The sequence below is a fragment of the Leuresthes tenuis genome, unplaced genomic scaffold (assembly GCF_036924035.1).
Source record: "Leuresthes tenuis unplaced genomic scaffold, fLeuTen1.0.hap1 SCAF_21, whole genome shotgun sequence".
Taxonomy (NCBI): domain Eukaryota; kingdom Metazoa; phylum Chordata; class Actinopteri; order Atheriniformes; family Atherinopsidae; genus Leuresthes; species Leuresthes tenuis.
Window position 1 is genome coordinate 30,060,911 of NW_027325375.1, and position 20,461 is coordinate 30,081,371.

The 20,461-nt window shown below is 41.1% G+C and overlaps 3 protein-coding genes across 4 annotated transcripts in view; 2 read left to right on the top strand and 1 right to left on the bottom strand.

Moving 5' to 3' along the window:
- nrg2a (neuregulin 2a) overlaps positions 1–4,284 on the top strand; it is a 62,752-nt gene extending 58,468 nt beyond the window's left edge. For both annotated transcript variants that reach the window (XM_072374339.1, XM_072374338.1), the window contains exon 11: positions 1,328–4,284. In XM_072374339.1, the coding sequence (XP_072230440.1) occupies positions 1,328–1,982 (655 nt within the window). In that variant the 3' untranslated portion in view covers positions 1,983–4,284. The remainder of the gene's footprint in view (positions 1–1,327) is intronic.
- The window catches only part of cxxc5a (CXXC finger protein 5a), a 251,815-nt gene that overhangs the window by 153,760 nt on the left and 77,594 nt on the right, over positions 1–20,461 (top strand). The window lies entirely within an intron of this gene.
- On the bottom strand, positions 6,499–11,523 carry slc22a6l (solute carrier family 22 member 6, like). The gene is made up of 11 exons (XM_072374959.1): positions 11,101–11,523; positions 10,496–11,003; positions 10,312–10,415; positions 10,079–10,233; positions 9,717–9,885; positions 9,488–9,611; positions 9,293–9,408; positions 8,995–9,209; positions 8,807–8,915; positions 7,071–7,274; positions 6,499–6,956 (listed from the first exon to the last, which is right to left on the bottom strand). Exons 2-11 carry the CDS (start codon positions 10,898–10,900, stop codon positions 6,869–6,871), a joined length of 1,689 nt encoding a protein of 562 aa, XP_072231060.1. The 5' UTR covers positions 10,901–11,003; positions 11,101–11,523; the 3' UTR covers positions 6,499–6,868.

The window sequence follows — 20,461 nt, forward strand, 5'->3', positions numbered from 1 at the left end:
AGGCTGAAGTTGGGCTGACAGCTTTGTGATACTTGGCAGCCATTTGGGCAAAGAGCTGCTGAAGAACTATATTACTTGGCAAAATAATCTTCTTTTTCTAAAATATTAATGACAGTTTTGTTTGTAAAGTGTTTATTTTGATGAAACTCTGCCAGATATATGTTATAAAACCATAAGACCTCAGAGCTCCTTGTTAAAGCTGAGGGGGTTCAGGTGCTCATGGGAAAGCAAACGTCCAATTTAGAATAAATCGTCAAAAATGAACTGGACAGGTCGTTTATGTCCTCTGATATCTGCAATTCCAGAAAAAGGCCACGGCTGCTGCATGGAAATGCAGTTATTCCAGGTAACAGGTGCCTCTTTCCTCGCGATCACATCTTTGTGATGTCAGCGTCGTCATGGGAACACGTAAAGCATGTCTGACGCTGTGGTTTCTGGTTTCCAAAGGCAGCAAAACAGGGAACACAGTTATGTTTGTGGGCAGATTTTGTGTTGGTTTCTGCTCAGCTGCAGTGATTTACGATGTGTTCTGAGCAGAATATATTGACTGTGTTCTTTAAGTTTTCTGAAAAGGCATTTAAGACGGTCATTAATCATCTTAAAATACTCCTGAGCTGCTTCAACCTTCCACCATTGGGCCAAAGGACATGTTCGACTGCATGTTTCCAACTAACAGACCAAACTTGTTAGTTAAAATGCTAAAAAAGTAACATTGAGGTTTAACATTTAAGGTTTGCAATAGTAAGAATTAATTAAGTTTAGCTAGTTTCTACTGCTTCAGAAGCTCACATGTAGCCAAATGATCATCAAAATAAGTCAAAATAAGTGATGCAAATGTTATGAGTGAAAATCCACGCTGCCCAGAGTCTGCTGAGCAAAACAAAGAGTTCATTAACACTCTGAGCCTTGTTGTTAGAGTAGAGTTATGCTTACGTATCATAGCAAAAGAAGGGGGCCCAGAATAGATCCCAGGGAGACACCCTTTGAACCATTTTAAGCTGTAAAAGGGAATAACTAAAACAAAATGACAAATTATAGCATATTTAACTGTGGACTGACTGCTGGAGAATTAATTAGATAAGTAGCTGTATGAAAGAAGATGATACCCAGCATGCATCTCACCTTACACCTGTTTGGATTAACTGAAAAGCTAAGCTACATGTAACTATGGAAAAAGTATCTCACACACATCCACCCACGGATTAACAGTTAAGGTGCGATGTTTATTCAGTGAACAAAATACATTCAAACTGTTTTTTACACACTCCTGACTCTTTTCTTTGTTGTTCCTTATTTAACCGTAACCTCCTCTTTGTATTTACCCCAGATACGTGTCAGCCCTGACAACACCAGCCCGCCTCTCCCCGGTGGATTTCCATTACTCATTGCCCCCGCAGGTGCCTACCTTCCAGATCACATCGCCCAATGCCAGCCACGCCATGTCGCTCCCCCCTGCTGTCCACAATCCCTACCCTCTGGAGGACGACCAGCCTCTGCTGCGCCGCTACCAGGTGCCCCTGCACGATGCCCATTGCCAGGAGCCCTACAGGCAGCAGCGCCGCACCTATCTGAACAACAGCAGGGGCAGCCTACCCTCCAGCCCCTACCGGCTGGCGGAGGAAGAAGACTATGAGACCACCCAGGAGTATCTCTCCTCTAGGGAGCAACCAAAGAGAAGCGGGTCCAGTGGAACTGGTAGCCGGCGCTGGCGGAGATCCAGACTGAACGGCCACGTGGCCCCACGTGGATACGAGGCATCTCGGGACTATGGGTCTCGAAGCTGCCTAACGGATAGTGAGTCAGAGGAGGACGGTGAGAGCACGCCCTTCCTCAGTATGCAGAACATGAACGCCGAGCCCTCCACCATCTACAGGCCGGTGGACAGTCGGACTTCTCACTCGTCAGGGCGGCACAGTGGGCACGGGAACATGCATACGAGACTGACACACTCACGCTCTAAACCGGACAATACACCCCATTAAAGAGTGATAATGAACCAACGGAAATCAATATAGTATAGACCTGCATCTATAAGAAATATTTTTATTTTATATAACTGACAGATATTCTAAACAAATGAAATATTTATTTTCATTTTAGCAAAAGTTGTCTACTAGTTAACAGCAAAGACTTTTTTATAGGGAAAACTCTATTTATATGTACATTTTGATTTACAGCATAAAAAGATGTGCCAGTTTTTTCACAACGTAAAAAATAGAGTAATATTGTGGTGCCTTTTGCTGTTTGCCGATGCCAGAGGGCCAGTGGAGGTTTTTGTAGCCTTTCTTATATGGACGCCTCATTTTTTATACACATTTATGTTATTTTGTCCTCTCTGATTTCATGTTCACTTTCTTTCCAAATGACATTCTCTGAGAAGTCTGTCCCCACTGGAGTATAATCCCTTCCATGTCACGCAATATAAACCACTTCAACATAAAGTGTATGTTTACATTAATATGATTCGCCTGTAGGGTTTATGATTTGGGACGTAATAGAGCGCCTGAAAACAAATTAACACAAATGTAGATTATATCTGCCCTCTGACTTCCTAGGAGAAAGAGACAGAAGAGAGTGAGCGACGGCGTTTGATTGGGTGTGTGCGGAAAAGCTTCTGCGTGAGTGCGCGCGCATGTCAGTGTGCTTGCATGCATTTGTGATAACTAGAAGAATTTCATTGTTGTGGTAACATCAAATGCGTGGCTCTGCTCGGGTCTCAGGAGAACCGGCAGGGAGAACAGTGACCGCGGGTGTAGGTGCACAGATAAGGCTGCTGCTGCAGGGTTGTATGTTACGGAGGTCATTGCTTGATGTGTTTACAGCTATGCTCCCCCCCTCCCAAGCCTGCCCCAGTTCTGTCCTTTTTTTCCTCTTTTTTTTTATTTCCCAGCAGGTTTTCCTCACGTTAGTCTTGTATGAGGCCAACAAACGCTTAGCCACTTGGCACAGGGGGGATATCTACCATCAGAGGCAAAACAAAAAGATTGCATCTGTTTTCACTCAAATCCAGCCCTGTTCCCACATCTCATTATCCTTCTGTGTCCATTCTGTTTCTGTGGCTGGTGTTAAAGGCCACACAGCGTCTCAGGATTTCCAACATGCTCCCCCGCCATCCGTCGCCATCCTCTCCCTCAGTGTCAGGTCTACCTAACACGAAGGTTTTCCAGTGTTCGGCGTAAACATAAAGTCCCCGAACACCCCCCTACAAACGGAAAGGAAAGCCCGGTGCAAGCAGCTCAGCGAAGATGAGAACAGAACATACCAGACAAGAGTAATGGATCAGCTGTGAAACTGTGGAGGATCATACAATGCAAAAATATGCAAACTTTCTATTTTGCTGTTTGATGACATCATTTTCTAAGAGGTGACTGTAGCGTGTTGTGTGTGCAGAAACTATGTGATGCCTATAGTGTAGAATGAACTAACATGATACAAATGGATATTTACCTGAGTTATTTTTTAAAGCCATTATGCAGCCATCTATCCATTTGTCTGCCTTTCTTGTTCACTTGTCCACTGAATGCCTGTGTCCATGACTTATTCTATCAGCTCTACTTTACAAGCGCACTTTCAATTAGCGTCTCCTCCAACAGTACTGTGCACTGCTTCGTCTTGTTGACAGTCTGTAGATTTGACACACATGAGCTCTCTCCACTGAAGAAAACATTCAGAAGCAACGTCATACCATTAAAGGTGAGAAAGGACGTTCGTTAAAATGCTAAAAATCCGTCTGAAAAAGACAGAAACGCATCATAAAATGATTGATCTGCCATTCTAAGTCCTACAGAAAGGTCTCTGGTCACACCTCAGTCACACCTTGCTGGTATTTCATCAGGTTTCTCACCTCTGGGTCTAACTTTGTATGTCTGAAAAAGGCGAAAGAAGACACTGCACCTCTAGTTTAAATGTGACACCCCTTCACTTTGCCGGCCCTCTCACCCAGCTGAGATGCCACCAGGCGTGTCCTGCCACTCTCTTCCATTTTATTTTATGACCCCACCCTCGCTTGAAATGTTTGAAACACCTCTCCTCTGCATGTTCTTGTGGTCAAGGTTAGATGGGTGCATGGTTAACAGAAAAAGAAAAAAAAGCAGCAGACAATTCTTTTTCAGTCAGTGAAAGTGTATTTCATTTAACATTCAGCAATAAAAAGAACCTTTCCCCATGTCATTCCTGAAATATGCTAGAAAAAAAAAGAAAAAATGCGAGATTGTCATAGATTGTAAAATAAAATGAAAAATGAATCCACCTGTTCATATGAAAAATAAATCTTTATTCATATCATTTTATGTTGCAGTTTTTTCCTGCAGAGAGCTTTTTGCTCTGCGTTTTGAATCCTTTTGGTTGGACGTTTCAGGCACGATACACACCATCTCCCTGGAGTGCACACATAAAACCTCATGGTGAAATAAAATCTGTTTAACACGGCGGATGGGGGTTTATAAATTTTAGCAAAACTTTTATAGTGCCAGACACGTTAAAAAAAAACACATCTTGTGTGAGAGCTGAACGTTGTAAAATGTATTAAAAGGTATTTCAGGCTGTCCTGAAATAGAATATATAGATTCATAAATAACCATGATGAAAATGTGAAAAGAATAACTTTCTAAGATTATTAATGATCCCAATCGACTGAATTATTATCTGTTTCTGTGTCCATCCTCGGATGAATGTGATCAAACAAGAGATTCTTTGGAAAAATACAGACCGAAACTTACTATACTGCTTATATAAACCTTTCAAAGCAACAGTTTTGTTTATAGTCTGTAGATATATAATGTTCAGATGCGCCACGGATTTTAAAATCAACACATGCATCAAACTGGCCACTAGATGGCGACACAACAGCAAGAGTCCAGCGTCTTAAAACTGAAGCAACATACCGTAAGTTGGGAGTCATGTCCGTATTTTCTCCATTTAACAGCTGCACACATTATAGATAAACAGGTGGTCTTTCTGAAAAGACTTAGAATGACAACTGACCCAAGTGTTGTTTAAGATGAGATTTGTCATATCAAGAGGCAGCTGATGCACAACACAAAAGTCATACTGCTGAGTCATTTTTCAACACTGCAAGGCAAGTTTATTTGTAGCCAAGGCAATTCAAAGAGCTTCACAGCTACATAAAATCCCAAAAGGCTATTAAAAAGGATAAAAAGGATAATTAATTAAATAAATTAAAAGCGAAACACTTTCAGCTGTCATATTCACAGCTAATTCACTGTTTTCAGCCTGGAAATAAACAGAGTTGAGGCCTTTCTCACATCTTCTGGAGGACTGTTCCAGACTTTAGGAGCATAAAGCTGAAAGGCAGCCTCAGCTTGTTTAGTCCTGACTCTGGGCACCAGCAGGAGACGCCTCCCTGAGGTCCTCAGAGTCCCAGCTGGTTCATGAGGCTCTAACATGTCAGCAGAGCTGCTTTAAAGTCTATTCTCTGAGCGACAGGAAGCCAGAGCAGAGACCTGAGCACCGGACTAATATGGTCGTATTTCCTGGTTTCCTGGTTCTGGATGTTCTGCAGCTGATTTATGGCCCGTTTAGAGCCCAGAGTTACAGTAGTCTAACCTGCTGGAGACGAACGCATGGATTAGTCTTTCTGAGTCTGGTTTAGACACTATTCCTTTGATGTTTTTTAGATGGTAAAAAGCTGCTGATGTTATTGATTTAATGTGGCTGTTAAAGTTCAGGTCTGAGTCCAATATTACCCCGAGATTTCTAACCTGATTATTACACTTTCTCTTTGTTTGTGTGGGCCAAGCTTGCATTTCTCTGTGATGCAGGATGTGGAAAGGCTCAGTTTGGAATAAAATGCTTCACTGAAGAGACATTAATGCAGCTTAGATTATGCTAAGGTAGCAGAAAAGTGGTTTTCCTTAAGATCAACACGGAAAAGAACAGAAAAGACAGAAAAGAAGGCCTGTAAAGCAGCTCATGCTCGTGCCACACATATGACTCAAGTGTGAAACATTGTTAGCGCATGAAAACAAAGCTGAATAAATCACGATGCAAAAGCTTTTAAATATCTGATGCAACAAAGTCTCTTTCAGTATTTTCCATGAAAGGGAAACAGGTAAACAGGTAAAGCCAAACTCTGGCTATCGTCCCGCTCCTCAGTTCATTTTAGTTAAGACTCTTTGAACATTAACCGTCCTGTAGATGCAGTTAAACTGCTTTGTGAGGCTGAAAAGTTCAAAGAAATGAACGAATCAGTGTCATTTTGACCTTGTTTTGTTGGGTAAATGTCTTCTACACTCAAAGTTAAGCTAAATTAAAACTGCTGATGGACACATGCAGGGAGGATAAACTTTGTTTAAAGGTTAACTCATCGATTCTTTTCTCTCCGAACGGAGCAGGATGAAACCCAAACAGACTGCTTTCCCTCTATGAGCTGCTGTTTCTTTACTTAATGACATCGTTTCACCCAAGTTAAGCATTTTTAGGATAAAAAAACAAGCTCTGCTTTGGTTAAAAATAAATAAAAAAAACCTGAAACCAAAATTGTGACAAATGTTGATTTTAATGAAAAACATTTTTTTTCTTTCTTCTGTTACACTTTACAAACGCAAAGTTGGATGTTAAGAAGTTATAAAACACTAAGAGCCTACAACGTGATGAAATCTACACAAATTCTCTTTTATATAAACATAATTGGTACAAAATGAACCAATAAGCTACCGTCTCAACAACAAACAAATATCTAACCGTTCTTTTTTTTTGACCTACAAAATAATAAGGTTTCCCCTCCGTTTGTCCAGCCGTCATAACACAAAATAAACTCTCTCTGGAAGTCAAATATACAGGTGAAAGAAAGGACAGTACAGGTAAAACACAGCACCCATGCTCCTCAGAACAAACACGCCAGGAGTTATCACACAGCCTGCTTCAGGAGATTCGACTCGGTGTCTTGCAGGATCATTGCTTCCTTTGGTGACATTACGGAGCTTTTCTCAGATCCCCTGCAGCCAAAGAAGAAATTGCAAATATGGATCAATCAGTTTTCTTGTGTCTGCTTCAGGGTACGATAACGCCTTGATCAAACTCAAAGAAGTTTAGGTTTATTGAGAGTTTACCTGTCTTCCACGTCTTGTATTGTGTCAGGAAGGTGAGTGCCAAGTGTTTCTGGAAGAAATATTGCAGCCACCCCAGAGAGGATTGGAGCTCCTCCATAGATTAAACCTGGCAGCCATGGAATGTAGTCCCCAGAAAGCAGCACCATGGGGGCCACCATGGACCCTACCCGGGCCATCATGGACACCCACCCCATGCCATTCTGACTGAGGGGAGAAAAGTCAAACAGGCATAAGTTTGCAGTTAAATGAGTTGCATTTAAACAGGGATTGATGCTGTTTGGTCTCGTCCTGAAGGAGAATTCAGGCTTATTTTCTGCAGCCTTTTTGGTTAATCAAACACTTACGTTGAAGGTTTTTTTTTTACATCGCGTCACTATTGCATCAGACTTTACTTTGTCACTATTTTCTCTACTGAACGCCGTGCACGAGCTTCACCCGTGCACTGCAGATACCTCGTGTGTTCCTCCCTGCTCCTCCAAACAGAAGACAAACTCTGGCCACTGCCTACTGCAGCTGAGATCCAAACTACTCCCAAATATCCCACAACCCCACTTAAAAAAACCTGCACTGTCCCTTTAAGACCTGATGCAGCATCTGATTATGCTGGTGCTGTATTTAAAGGTCTTAATGAGTTAAAAAGGTCAATATTTTGGTCACACGGACCTTTCTCAGAGTTTTCAGATAAACTGATGCTGCGAGGGAAGACAGTTTATTTCTTTAGACTCCAAACGCTGCTCGTAAATCCCTCCATAACACATATTCCGAGTTGTAAGTCCATGTCTTGAGAAATGTCAACCTTTTAAAGGAATCAATGCAGTGGCAGTAGGTGTGGGCTGATATCGACCTCTCTTCTTGAAACTGATTGAACACAGTTCCCTCAGCTGGGAAACAGAAGCCATATAGCAGCAGCTTCTTGCATTCGACTTAATTTAGCAATCAAGCAGTTCAGATCTGTGAAAAGGTCTTAAAGGGGATTGTGTGAGGACTCAGCCCTGGCCGGTTATAAAACAATCCCTTTTATATTTGTGCCACCTTTATCTTATCTTCGGTGCCCTGCTTGGTTTAGTTTACAGTGTTTGGAACAGGGTGAAAACAAGTCAACTGGAGATTTGTCTCGAATAACCTGAAGCTCTTCTGATATACTGCGTTTCTCCACAGTCCCCCCCGACCTCCTGACAGCGTTTCAGCAGCGATGTGACAAGGAACATCTTGATGGAATCATGCATTTCTGAAGCAGACTTCGACTTCACGATGGGATTCATGTCATGAACACTGAACCTTACATACGTGACCAAAACTCAGGCTTTAAGGACAAAAAGGCCTGCTAGAAAACAAACAGCTGAAAGGAAGCGGTCACTGATTGAACAGGATCCTTAACAGAGATGGGCTGCAGTTAAGTCAGCCTGACATTGTTAATCTTTATGTGCCCATCAGCCTCTGACCTCCTGTCACAAAACTGCAGAGTAGCCTTTTGCACAACATGAATTGTCTTAATTTGCAGTAAAATGTTGTTCTTTGAGTATTTTCCTTTTATTTACACGCATATTCTAACTCAAAACCTCACGACTGTTTTCGGTTTTCTTTAGTTGAAGTTCACCAGGCAAATACAAGTCCAGTCCAGACACTCTCCTCTCATTAACAGATGTTCTGGGCTTTGGGTTAGACTTTCAGAGTTAAAACTGTGTGGAATTTTCTCAGCTAGATTTAATTATTTATCACTGGCAGACAGAACATACCGAATGATGGTGGGGTAGAGTTCTCCAGAGTAAAGGTAACAGCAATTGAATGATGCAGCAAGGCAACCTTTGCCCAGCACAGCCAGACAGGTCCGTACAGTCTGTTTATCTGCGTAAAAAGAACACGTGGCGGGATTTTCACTCGTTTCTGAGCAGGTCTGTGCCAGTGTGAATGGATTCAAACCTACCATAAGGTACCAGCACGTTGATCAGAATAGTTACTCCGGCGACGATGAGAGCGCCGCATTGTGATGGCCGGCGTCCAATAAAACTCATGCATACAGTCACGACAACCTTAGCTGGGATGTCAACCGCTCCAAAGATCACTTGAATCAAGTAGATGTCCACCCCAAACTTCTGAAGATCCATAGCAATACCATAGTAGGCAAAGCTGGTGGATAACCTGGAAAATATTGATTGGATGTGTTTATTCTGTCTGTCTTTCTTCTTTTATTCATTTATTCTTTTCAAAGAGGGGACAGGTACCAGACAGCGCTGAGGCATATGGTCATGATGCGCATTTTGGGAGTGCGGAACAGATCCAGGACAGAATAGGACCCCTGGGAGGAGGACATCTCTTTTTTCATGGACTCTTGTAGCATCTGTGCAGAAAAGGGAGTGAATTTTGCATTAAAGGTTTGTTTATACACAGAAAAAGATCAAAAATCTAAAATGCCTTACTTTAATGTCAATTTTTTCTGCCTCGTCATGGCGTCCGTTAAATCTCGCCACACTTTTCAGTGTCTTCACGGCTTGTTCGGGCTTATTATTCAGCGCTAACCATCTGGAGGATTCATGAAACCACCTGTGAAAAATATTTGTTCAGTTTATTTGTTTATGGTGACGGCTGAATAACAACAAATGAATCAGTAACTGTAGTTGCATTGCTGATGAATATGAGATGAATCACCATGAGATAAGGAAGAAAACATAGAAGGGCAATGACACAGCCAGGGTTAACCACCTCCAGTCCCGGAGGTAGTAAGCAATGGCTGCCAGGAGCAACTGTCCCAGCGTGTAGCAGTAGCCTGTCACTGTCCCCGTGACAGTCCGCACACGAGTCGGGATCCACTCGACAACTTCAAATGAAATAAGATGTGATCATCTATGAAACTGCAGGATTGAACATTAAAACCCATAAAAAGAGGATTTTTTATTCCCAGTATTTCTATGAACCTGTAGCCACCATCATGCCTGCTGAGTGCACTCAGTTCAGTCCTTTTATAAGCTTCAAACTGTGCTGATTCTTCAGCACTCGGCTGAATATCTTACTGAGTGAGAAGGTGTTGAGTCCCAGGCCGGACAGAGCCATGCCGCAACCAAACCGGAATAAGCAGAAGAGAGGGAAGGAGGGTGAGAACGCAGCACATGTCCCTGACACCGCCATCAGCAGGTTGGAAATGAGCAGCAGGATGCGTCGACCGTATCTACAACAGAATGTGATCTCTGTGAAACACTATTGAGTTCCTGGAGCTCTACAAACTGGGTTTACGGTTTAATGTTACCTGTCGGAAAGACCTCCAAAGAGAAGAGCCCCCAAAAGCACACCTCCCATGTAGACAGTTTGTCCCATTTGCTTCAAAGAGCGCATGTCGCACACCAAGTGCCACTAAAAAGAATAAATCACTCAAGTTAACACACAGCAAAACAGCATGGAAACATTTGCACTTTGATTAAATAAAGCCCTACATCAGATATGATGGTGGAAGTCATGGCGGTCATGTTATAAAACCATCCATCCGTGCATTCCTGCAGGGCAGCTTCCAGGTCTGCCCCGTCCTCTCCGGGCTCCCCCAGATTAGAGCTGCCGTTCTTAGCCAAAAGGTGCCACTGTGGAGTAACATATCGCTGGCACCTGCTCGGCTTCCCTGCTTCGTCCAGCGGCACTGTGATGAGCAGAGTTTCCTCTGGGCTCAGCTGGGACTGAGACAGATTGGAATGAGGGCTGCAGTAGTGCGAAGGAACCACAGCCACAAAGTTCTGCAGCAGGTTATGACTGGCCATCATCAGCACGGGGACGCACAGGAGCGTCACGTGCAGCACCTGGAAGCGCCCCGTGCTGCCCACCTGTTCAAGGAGGTCTCCAAAAGCCATCTCTGTGTGCAACAACACCGCAGGGCGACCTAATATTTACGGCACTAGGCTGTAGACCAACTGCTGTTGGTGTCTAGATTCCCTCAGAGAAATATTTCAGCATCTGAGACGATATAGAAAAATGCAGCAATTGTTGGAATCAACCATCAAACATTGTTTTACTTGAAAGGATTGAATAACAGGAAGTTTTATTGACTTACCTGATGAAGAACGCTATCTTTATTACGTGCAATTTACAAAGATACTATGAAAAATAAAACGATATTAAAACAGCCGACAGAACACTATCCATTAAAATCCAGTCCTGGCAAAGAGCTCCAGAGAAAGTACTTTAAGAAGTTTAAAAGGGGGGAAAAAAGTACGAGTCTTCTTGTTGCTGCAGCGTATTTAAGTGAATAATCCGCTCTCAAATTCCACCAGCTTTTCTGAACTTTGGATTATTTGACGCGCAGTAGAACCTCTGGAGGTATTAGCAGCTTTTTCTGGGAACACTGGGGTAAAGTGCTGAGTCTTAGAGCAAAAACTCATTGAAGTATCTCAGTGCAAATGAGCCTCAGCATCAGGACTGCAAACATAACTGTCCTCAGTTCTGTTCCCTCTTTGCACCGAGACACACTCCCTGCCCTTTGCTGGTTACTTAATATGAGAGTCCATGTGTGTGTGTGTGTGTGTGTGTGTGTGTGTGTCGGACAGAGAGACATGTGCATACACGTGAGGTCAGCCAAACTTTACCCTTTTTACTTTTCTCTCATGTTCTTCTTTTGTTGTGTAATTTCCTCTCAAATAAAGCAACGAGGAGTTTTTAAGTTAAATATAAAAAAAGCAGCATTGAACCGGGCAGAAAAAGAAAAACAATAAGTGAGTGATTGACAAAAAAAATGCAAAAGATGCTGATCAATATTCAACTGTTCAACTATTACCTATTCTCCTCCTGACACCTCTTGTTATGAAACAGACGTTTGAGCCAATAAGTGACAGCGTAATGACTTGTGCTGTAAATGTTGTAAATGAGCAAAAGACGGAGCAAGAACAAACTGTACAAAGAAAAGAAAAGGTTCGCTCATTTGTGTTACAACATAATTACTGGTACAAGTTTTACGACTAAAACCTGAGACTTTTCTGTCCGTTTTATGTCCTGGTGATTAGTTGTGAGGAATGTGTGCTCTTGTGTAAGGACCAGCATGAGATGCCAAGGCGAATGAAGTTGCAGGTGCACCAAAGCAAAACAATAAACTTTAGGTTTTTTCAGCTGTGACTGTTCAGGGAAACACTGAGCTTTTAGATACCTCCATGCTTGGGCTTCTTTTTGTAGTTTGAGCCCTGAAAGCAGAGTGTTTGGCAGAATTTATGGAAAAATGTAGAAATATGAAAAAAGACACAAACAACGACTTATACAGGCTGTCCGAGGGGCCTAAGGTGAAGTGAAGTGGAGTGGAAGGGGAGTACAATATGTCCTCGTTTGACACAAAGAGAATAAATCCATAAAAAAAAAGGAAAATATATTAAAAATCAAGAAAGAAATTAATACAAAAACTGGAAAAAGAAATAAGAGAAAAACAAAGAGGCCAAAAAAAAAAGAAAAGTAAGAAAAAGACAAACTTAAAGGCTATAGAGACAGATGACAAAATAGAAAAATAAATGAATAATTACCTTTAATAACAGCAATAAAAGCCTCGATTCTCTTGAGGTTTGTCTCCTGAAATCGAACTATTGGGACAGACGGGTTCAGCTGATGAAGAGCAGACTTTGATCCTCAGTTGGATTCAGGTCTGGACTTTGATTTAACCATTTAAATACATCTTTGCCCATGCATCCATTTTCTATACCCGCTTAATCCAGCTCAGGGTTGCAGTGGAGCTGGAGCGTATCCCAGCTGGACGGCTCCATCACAGGGCTGCACAAACAACTCACTCCTGGGGACAGTTTAGAGTTTATTAGTTTTTATTTACAGTTTTTTTTTCCGCACCTAAAAGCCTTACATTTTCACCAAAAAAAACGCCATATAATCCGGTGCGTTTTATGTGTGCACGGATACCGCCATTTTGAATTTACCGCGGGAGCGCGAGCATTCATGGGGCATTAAACCCTCTCCGCATCACTCAGGCTCTCCCTCCGCATCGCTCACCGCCACCTTAACTTTTACCGCGCCTCTTCGCTCTCATACATTGGAAAATAATGGCAACTGGACACATCCGTCGCTCCCTTCGGTGTGAATCCAGGCGGATCCCAGCCATTCACTCTGAATGGGGCGAAGATTGTATCGAACTCGTACTTAGCGATTGAATCGTGTCATCATTAATGCTTCTGCCCATGTCCCAGTGAGCCTGTTCTTCAGTCTGAGATGGGTGATGCAGACTGATGTGCAGATTATAAGTTTATAAAGTGTAAAAACCATGTTGTCCTTGACTGTCGGACCATTTCCCGCTGACACAGGGAGGTAATACATGCACTACACGTGCTGGCAGCGATAAACCAATCAGAGAACAGTAGGTAATACTGCGCCTTATGTGTGGGTTTAGTACAGAAATGGACCCCATAATTAAGTGTGCGCTTTATAATCAGGTGAGTGCGCAGAATACGGTAACCTATGAACATAACATGCATGTTTTGGGCATGTTTTTCATGCTGCGGACAGCTTTCCCACAGCATGATGCTGCATCCACTGTGCTTTACAGTGGAGCTGATTTTCTTCAGATGATGGCAGATGTTGGCTCTTCAGGTTTGTGTTTTTATTTTAAAATCACTGATAACTAAAAAGTTCAATGTTCATGAGTTTTGATGGTCTAACCTTCATGGAACTGATCATTATTTCTTCTTAATTGATGTTGTGTTTCTGTGGATTCTGTGGAAACTGTGGATTTAATGGTGGTGATGCAGATGTTTGGGCTTTTCACAGCAGGTGAACGTAAACTGAGATCATATCTGTGACACCTGGTTTGGCCTCTGAGGACATCAGCATCAGCTCGTGATTCAGGGATTCAAAGCAAACATATTCATCCATTCATGCTGTTTTTATTTCTTTCTTTTTGTTTGTTACAACTGATTAAAATGTTTGTTTCTTTTCATTTAACCTTACATTTTGTGCAGGTCCATCATATGAAATCCCAAAGCATATCAGTCCAATTTACAGGCTGAACTGCAACATTTAATTCTTTTATTGACGGTGTTTCCTCACTTATTTTCTTCTTTTTAAAAAAAAACTCTTCAATCATCAGAGGTAGGGTTAGAAAGAGATGCAAAGGTTAATGATAATAATAATAATAATGATTTACAGAGTAAATTAACTCAGGTTTAAATAAATTAAAGGTTTTATATCATGATACATGTTTATTTTAATGTAGACTTTAGTAGACAGAAACAAGACTTGTTTGATCAAGTGAAATGATTTTTTCTATTATGTAACACATATTCATACCTTAATATAGAATTAAATTATAAATACTGTCCACCCTCAACACAACAAAGATAAAAAAGTGTGTTAAAACAGGGGCTCAGGGTTCAGCTGCAGTACGAGAGGCTTTTCTGTCCCACAGCGATGTGTTCATAATGAGAAATGACTAAAACGCGTTATTTGGTAGTTTGCGGTGAAACAATGAATTTCTCCTTTCAGTGCCCTGATCTTATGGCATCTTTGGGCACTTCTTTTGTTCTTCTCACTCTCACCTAAAACTCCCAAAGACTCAAATCTCTGAAGAAGAAACAATTCAGTCGAGAGCAGGAACTGAAAGAATGCTTTGTCTGTTTTTTACCTGATTTTTCCCTTGAAGTTACACATATTATACTGTACTGTGATATCAGCATCTATGTGATATGTGTGCCAATTAAGACTATCTGCATGTCAAACTACAACAAGCCCTGGTTTACAAGCATGGTTTCCACGATCAGACCAATTTATCAGGCTTAATAGGTGCCTTCAGGAGGACTTAAAGCGCCTTGTGAGCAGTTAACAGATTACCAATTAGGACCCAGACCTGTTTCCCTGGCCCAGAGGCGTTTGCTGAGCTAAAAAAGAGCTGCCTGAAAACCTGAATGTCTTCTACTACAACCCTGAGAGGCAGACTTGTAAACATAACCCTCAACAACATCCCCTGACACTTCCTGCCTCACTCGCACCTTTGAGAAACTAATGTCGTCCCCTAAATGAGAAGTGATACCTGATGCTGTCATCAGTTCATTTTAAGTGTCACCATAAAGACATCAAACTTGTTGTTTTGTATGCATTTGATACTCAGCCTTAACATGTGTTTAATGACATCTAATGCTAAGCAATTAGTAATTTAATGCCAAAAACTTACCAACCGCAGTTAAAAATGGTAAAAATCTTGGACAATATTGAGCGAGATGGGGCTGGAATTAGATGGATGACACTCAGTGGGTCTGCATGCTGAGATTAACTGGATTACAGCTACAGTTCTGCTCCTTATCTGAGGGTAATTATCCTTGGATATATGGCGGTGAATGAATGGAATCACTGGCACAAAGCATGTCATACCCCGGTACCATAGGTGGCGCTGTCCCCATTTCAGCTATCGCTAATAGAGCCACTTCCTGTTGACGTCTTCACCACCAACAACAACAAAACTCAGGCATTCGAGTTATCTCGGGGGCTTAATCCGATTGCAAGTAATTCGATCCGATTCTTAGTCAGATTAAGGTGTCTACATGCGCTGAATAAGTCAGTTTTATTGTAATTTAGCCATAAATCTGATCCGATGGCGCTCATGTAACCACGGTGAGTGTAACTGGACTCTGATTGGACAGTCATTAAAGGGGTAATGAAGCATTTCATAGCAGGCGACTATGTGCAAAGAGACACATAGACGTCAATCAATCAATCAACTTTATTTATAGAGCACTTATCACAGATAGAAATCACAAAGTGCTTTACGGTAAAAAGCGGAGCGGGATAAAAGAGGAAGTATAAAACAACCAGGGATTATGAACGTAAAAAAGAAATAAAAGAACAAAATAAAACAGACGAAGTCAAGGATATTCAGTCAACTAAAAGCTTGTCCAAATAAAAGTGTCTTCAGTTGGCTTTTAAGAGTCAGCACCGTTGGTCAGGCGCATGGAGGCAGGGCAATGGACCGAAAAGCACGATCTCCTCTTGTCTTAAAACGGGTTCTGGGGGCAGATATTAGGTTTTGTTCAGAAGATCTGAGCGAGCGATCTGGGGCATAAATAGTTAAAACATCACAGATATATTCTGGGGCTTGGCCATAGAAAGTGTGCATTTAAAACAAGCTGTTTTTTGTCATTTTTGATCATGCATGACAGTGTAGCAAAAGCACATTATAAGCATTTAACGTTTCAAAAGGCAGATGTTAGTAGCAATGATTGCTAACGTGATATTTTCTCAGAAATGGAACAAAACCTTTTCTATCACCATAAGGCCATAGAGGGAAATAGCTCTTTTTTTGTAATCCATTGCCTTTGTTACTAAAGTACAGAGAGTGGTTCTTCTGGGATTACATTTACAGACTTATATAAAACATAATCCTAACAGGAGAATGTGGCATATTGATACGAGCAAAAACTCTCCAGCCTCTTTGTTTCTCTGAAGCTGGAAAATGTTTGATGTGTGTTTGAACTTTAGAGTTGTTGAACTGAGAGGCAGAAAGATGACTTATCTCGATGTTTATTACACCCGTAAACCCTCATTCGCTGTAAATGCTGTAATCGCAGCTGAGATACCGCATGAATCCCTCTGTTAATGGTTGTTTGAAGCAAGTTTCCACATTTTGACCTTTTGTCACAGAGCAAACAAACATACATCCAACAGAAAAGTTTAATTCAGCTCTTCTGAGTCACATCCCAACAAACTGCACATTTGCCCAAAAGTTGGGGTTTTTTTTCATTTAAACATTTATTTTGCTCATTATCTGTCAGATCTCGTAAACGCTCTTAGTTTTTTGTACCTTGTCTTGTCACTTCCGGTTTTATTTTGAAGTATTAACCATTCCTCTCGCTTCAGATAACTTGCCCTTCCATTTAGTCAGAAAAGTTTAATTCAGCTCTTCTGAGTCACATCCCAACAAACTGCATATTTGCCCAAAAGTTGTTGTTTTTTTCCATTTAAACATTTATTTTGCTCATTACCTGTCAGATCTCGTAAACGCTCTTAGTTTTTTGTACCTTGTCTTGTCACTTCCTGTTTTATTTTGAAGTATTAACCATTCCTCCCGTTTCAGATAACTTGCCCTTCCATTTAGTCAGAAAAGTTTAATTCAGCTCTTCTGAGTCACATCCCAACAAACTGCACATTTGCCCAAAAGTTGGGGTTTTTTTTCATTTAAACATTTATTTTGCTCATTATCTGTCAGATCTCGTAAACGCTCTTAGTTTTTTGTACCTTGTCTTGTCACTTCCGGTTTTATTTTGAAGTATTAACCATTCCTCTCGTTTCAAATAACTTGCTTTTCCGTTTAGTCTGCGTCTTCCCTTGTTGCCAGTGTGTTGAATTTGTCTTTCAAAGTGACCACAGTCTTGAGTCACCCATAGAGTTGTGGGTTGTACCTTTTCAATAGCCATAGATTTAACCCCAGTGACTTTTTGTTGCTTTTTTCATGCTCATAGTATCTCCGTTAGTGGAGTGTTTTTCATTTATATCCTTAAAGTTTATAGCAACTCCATTAGAAGGAGTCTCTCTTTGTTTTTGTCTTGTTAACTTTCTATAACACCTCCGACGATTCGGAGAGTGGTTTAATTTGGAAAGTTTCTACAGCTTTTGTTTTTCCTTGATGAGTTTTATAGTCACACTACACTCTTTATAGATATAGAGGAGAGTGTGTTAGGAATTTATAGCCCATTGTTTTGCTCTGCAAAAGAGACTATCCACAATTATAGTATAAATAAAATACTATTATTGATGCGAGCCTGCATCTGCCTGCTGTGCTTCACGGTCTGTGACATTATCAAAGAAAAATCCGAGTTATCAGTCACTGAAGTCAGTCTTTAGGGCTGGAAACTGAAGCTCGGTCCTTCCCTGAACACACAGACACAAGTTAAAAGTTCTTCCAAGAATTCGATGGGCATCACCTTAATACTTAACATGTCATTTTAGCGGCACGACAGCATAATATTTCCTCTTCAAGACCCCTTGGTCCTGCAGATACTGCAGCAGCAGAGTCCATAAATTCTCTCATTTCAGGCCACAGAAAGAACGATTTGTGTTTATCTACAAAGGATAAGTTACCTGAACATAGCAGATCGTATTGTCTTGTAAATACAAGCGTAAATCTGCATCTAATTTTAAACATTACTTAAATAAATAAGCTAGCTAGCTAATGATGGACTTTCACAACCGTGTATTTTGGCAGATTATTTGAATCTATAAACTAATATTAAGCATGGAACTGGGGGTAGAATAACATGATTATGGGTCTAAATTGTGGTGCAATTTCAAAATTAATGTTTCTTGATGTATAATTCTGAAGACTTTGAAGATTTAGAGAATCTGGAGACCAAAAATTGATGCTGAATTCAACCTTCAGGCCCTCAGGCAGCGCTGGACGATGCATGGGCGGAGGAGGACTTCCAGAAGTAAACAGAACACAGTTCATCGTGTCAAATGCCACTTAAAGCTCTGTACTGAAAAGAAGAGGCCACATGTGAGCCATGATGCAGAGGCACTGCTGTCGTTTGGGGCCACATTTCAAAGGCGAGGCGGGTATTTTAAACTTCTCACAGTAGAAGATCAACTGAAACTATTTAGTGACACGAAATATGACAAAGAAACCCTCATCATCAGATGTCAGTCAACATTATCTCCTTTAAAGGTTCAGCAGCTGCTCTCCTCAATTCCCAGACATTTACACACTGGTTTTCAATAAAATGTCTCACCAGAAGAAGTAGATGTTTATAAAGTAAGATCCCACCAACTCTTTTTGGAGTTTGGACAAAGCAAACTCAGAATGATGGCCAGGGGACGCCTCATTTGAGCCTGATGCAAAGCAGGTTTTATGGTCCCAAACACTCAAAGTGCAGCACAGCCGAAGGGTCGGTGGATCGTTGGGCAGAGAGCGGCGTGTCTACCCTGCTCCAGTGAACATTCCTCCCTTATCTCACCTGCATCTGGCAGCAACAGCTCCTCTAAAAGGCCACTCACAGTTCTTTCACTCAGGATCCAAACACTGTTATAACGGACGGAGCGACTCAACTTAAGCCATCGGAATGTGTGAATTTTCAGGTTAGCTAAAAATGCTAAACAGTTGCTATTTTCTGTGGCGCTATCGTGAGTCACTGTTTTGGAATTAAGATTCTTTGTTTTGCAGCAGCTCAACAACAAATGTTAGCAGGGACAGCCTGTGATAACAGCTAGCATCAAGATTAACTGCCTCTGGCTGCATCCTATCTCTGGAGAGCTGCCCACACAAACATAGTGCCAGAGTCCTGTCTTCCTCTAAACTGGGTCTCGTGCTAGTGTTGACATTCAGGCCGCTGTGGGGCCTTGACCTTATCAAACACTTTTTTTGTACTGCCCCACTTAACTATGGACTCATCTCCTCATTTCTTTCATGCAAAGCTACCTACTTGTTTTTCTTTACCGGAGCCCATATTTACTGTGCACCATTATTTTGAATAAAACACTAAAAACGATATAAAATAAATTGTTTTCTCCCAGCTGTAACCTTCACATGTGTTTCACTGATGTCTTATTATATTATTATATATTATTTTCCTCTCTGCATTTAATGACACCATCAACTGGGCCTTTTTCTTATATTCATTCCCTTAGGAATAAATAAACTTTTTCTTTAAAGCAGCTGATATAGACGTGATGATATTTCCCATCATGCATCAGCCACAGCTTTCTCCTGCAGAGGCAACAGTCTCAGGTTTGTGGGAATGATAATCAGTGATGTTTATGGGAAAGAAAGGCTTAATTAATTAGAAAGCTGGAAGCTCTTCTTCCTTCTGTCTTAAAACTGTAACATAGGTTTGCTTTAGTTACTTCCACACATAATAATGTACAAATAAATCAGAAAAATTGGGACAGTGAAGATAAAAAAGAAGGAAATGTGAATACGACATTTACTTTATCATAGACAGCATCAACAGCCTTTTTTCTCATCAGTTTAATTTATTTATATCAATGTTTGAAGGGTAACTGTAATAATCACTGCAAATTATCATAAATTCATTTATTTATCTGTTTCCCCACTTTTTCTGATTTGGTTGTACAAGAAAACTGACATATTTAGCAAGAAATGCTGGTTTAGCTGATGCATAATCAGTTTAAAGGGCTCGTGTGTGATTTAGTGATATCTTGTGGCAAAATTGAACATTACAGCTGGCCGAATACCCCGATCATCACCTCCTCTTTCAGGGTGAGATAAAGACGTTTTATTTAGAATATGGGAAAAGCATTGTTTATACAGGGCTACTGGAACAACTCAGGTTTAGTCTATATTGTAATTTTTTCCAATTGCTTATACGTTTTTAAAGATAAAATGTTGGGTGTTATAACAGGCTGAGAAATACCAGTTATTTACCTGGTAAATATATGGTAATTCAAAGCATCTTCTTGTGTAATTACCACCAGAATAAGAAGGTAAATAC

What these genes read in the sequence shown, in the direction of transcription:
- slc22a6l (XM_072374959.1), bottom strand. Translation starts at nt 10,900, where the DNA reads ATGGCTTTTGGAGACCTCCTTGAACAGGTGGGCAGCACGGGGCGCTTC. An exon ending in TTTGGAGGTCTTTCCGACAG is followed by an intron (nt 10,234 to 10,311) that starts GTAACATTAAAC and finishes ATTCTGTTGTAG; the next exon opens with ATACGGTCGACGCATCCTGC. An exon ending in CTCTACCCCACCATCATTCG is followed by an intron (nt 7,275 to 8,806) that starts GTATGTTCTGTC and finishes TTCTCCCCTCAG; the next exon opens with TCAGAATGGCATGGGGTGGG.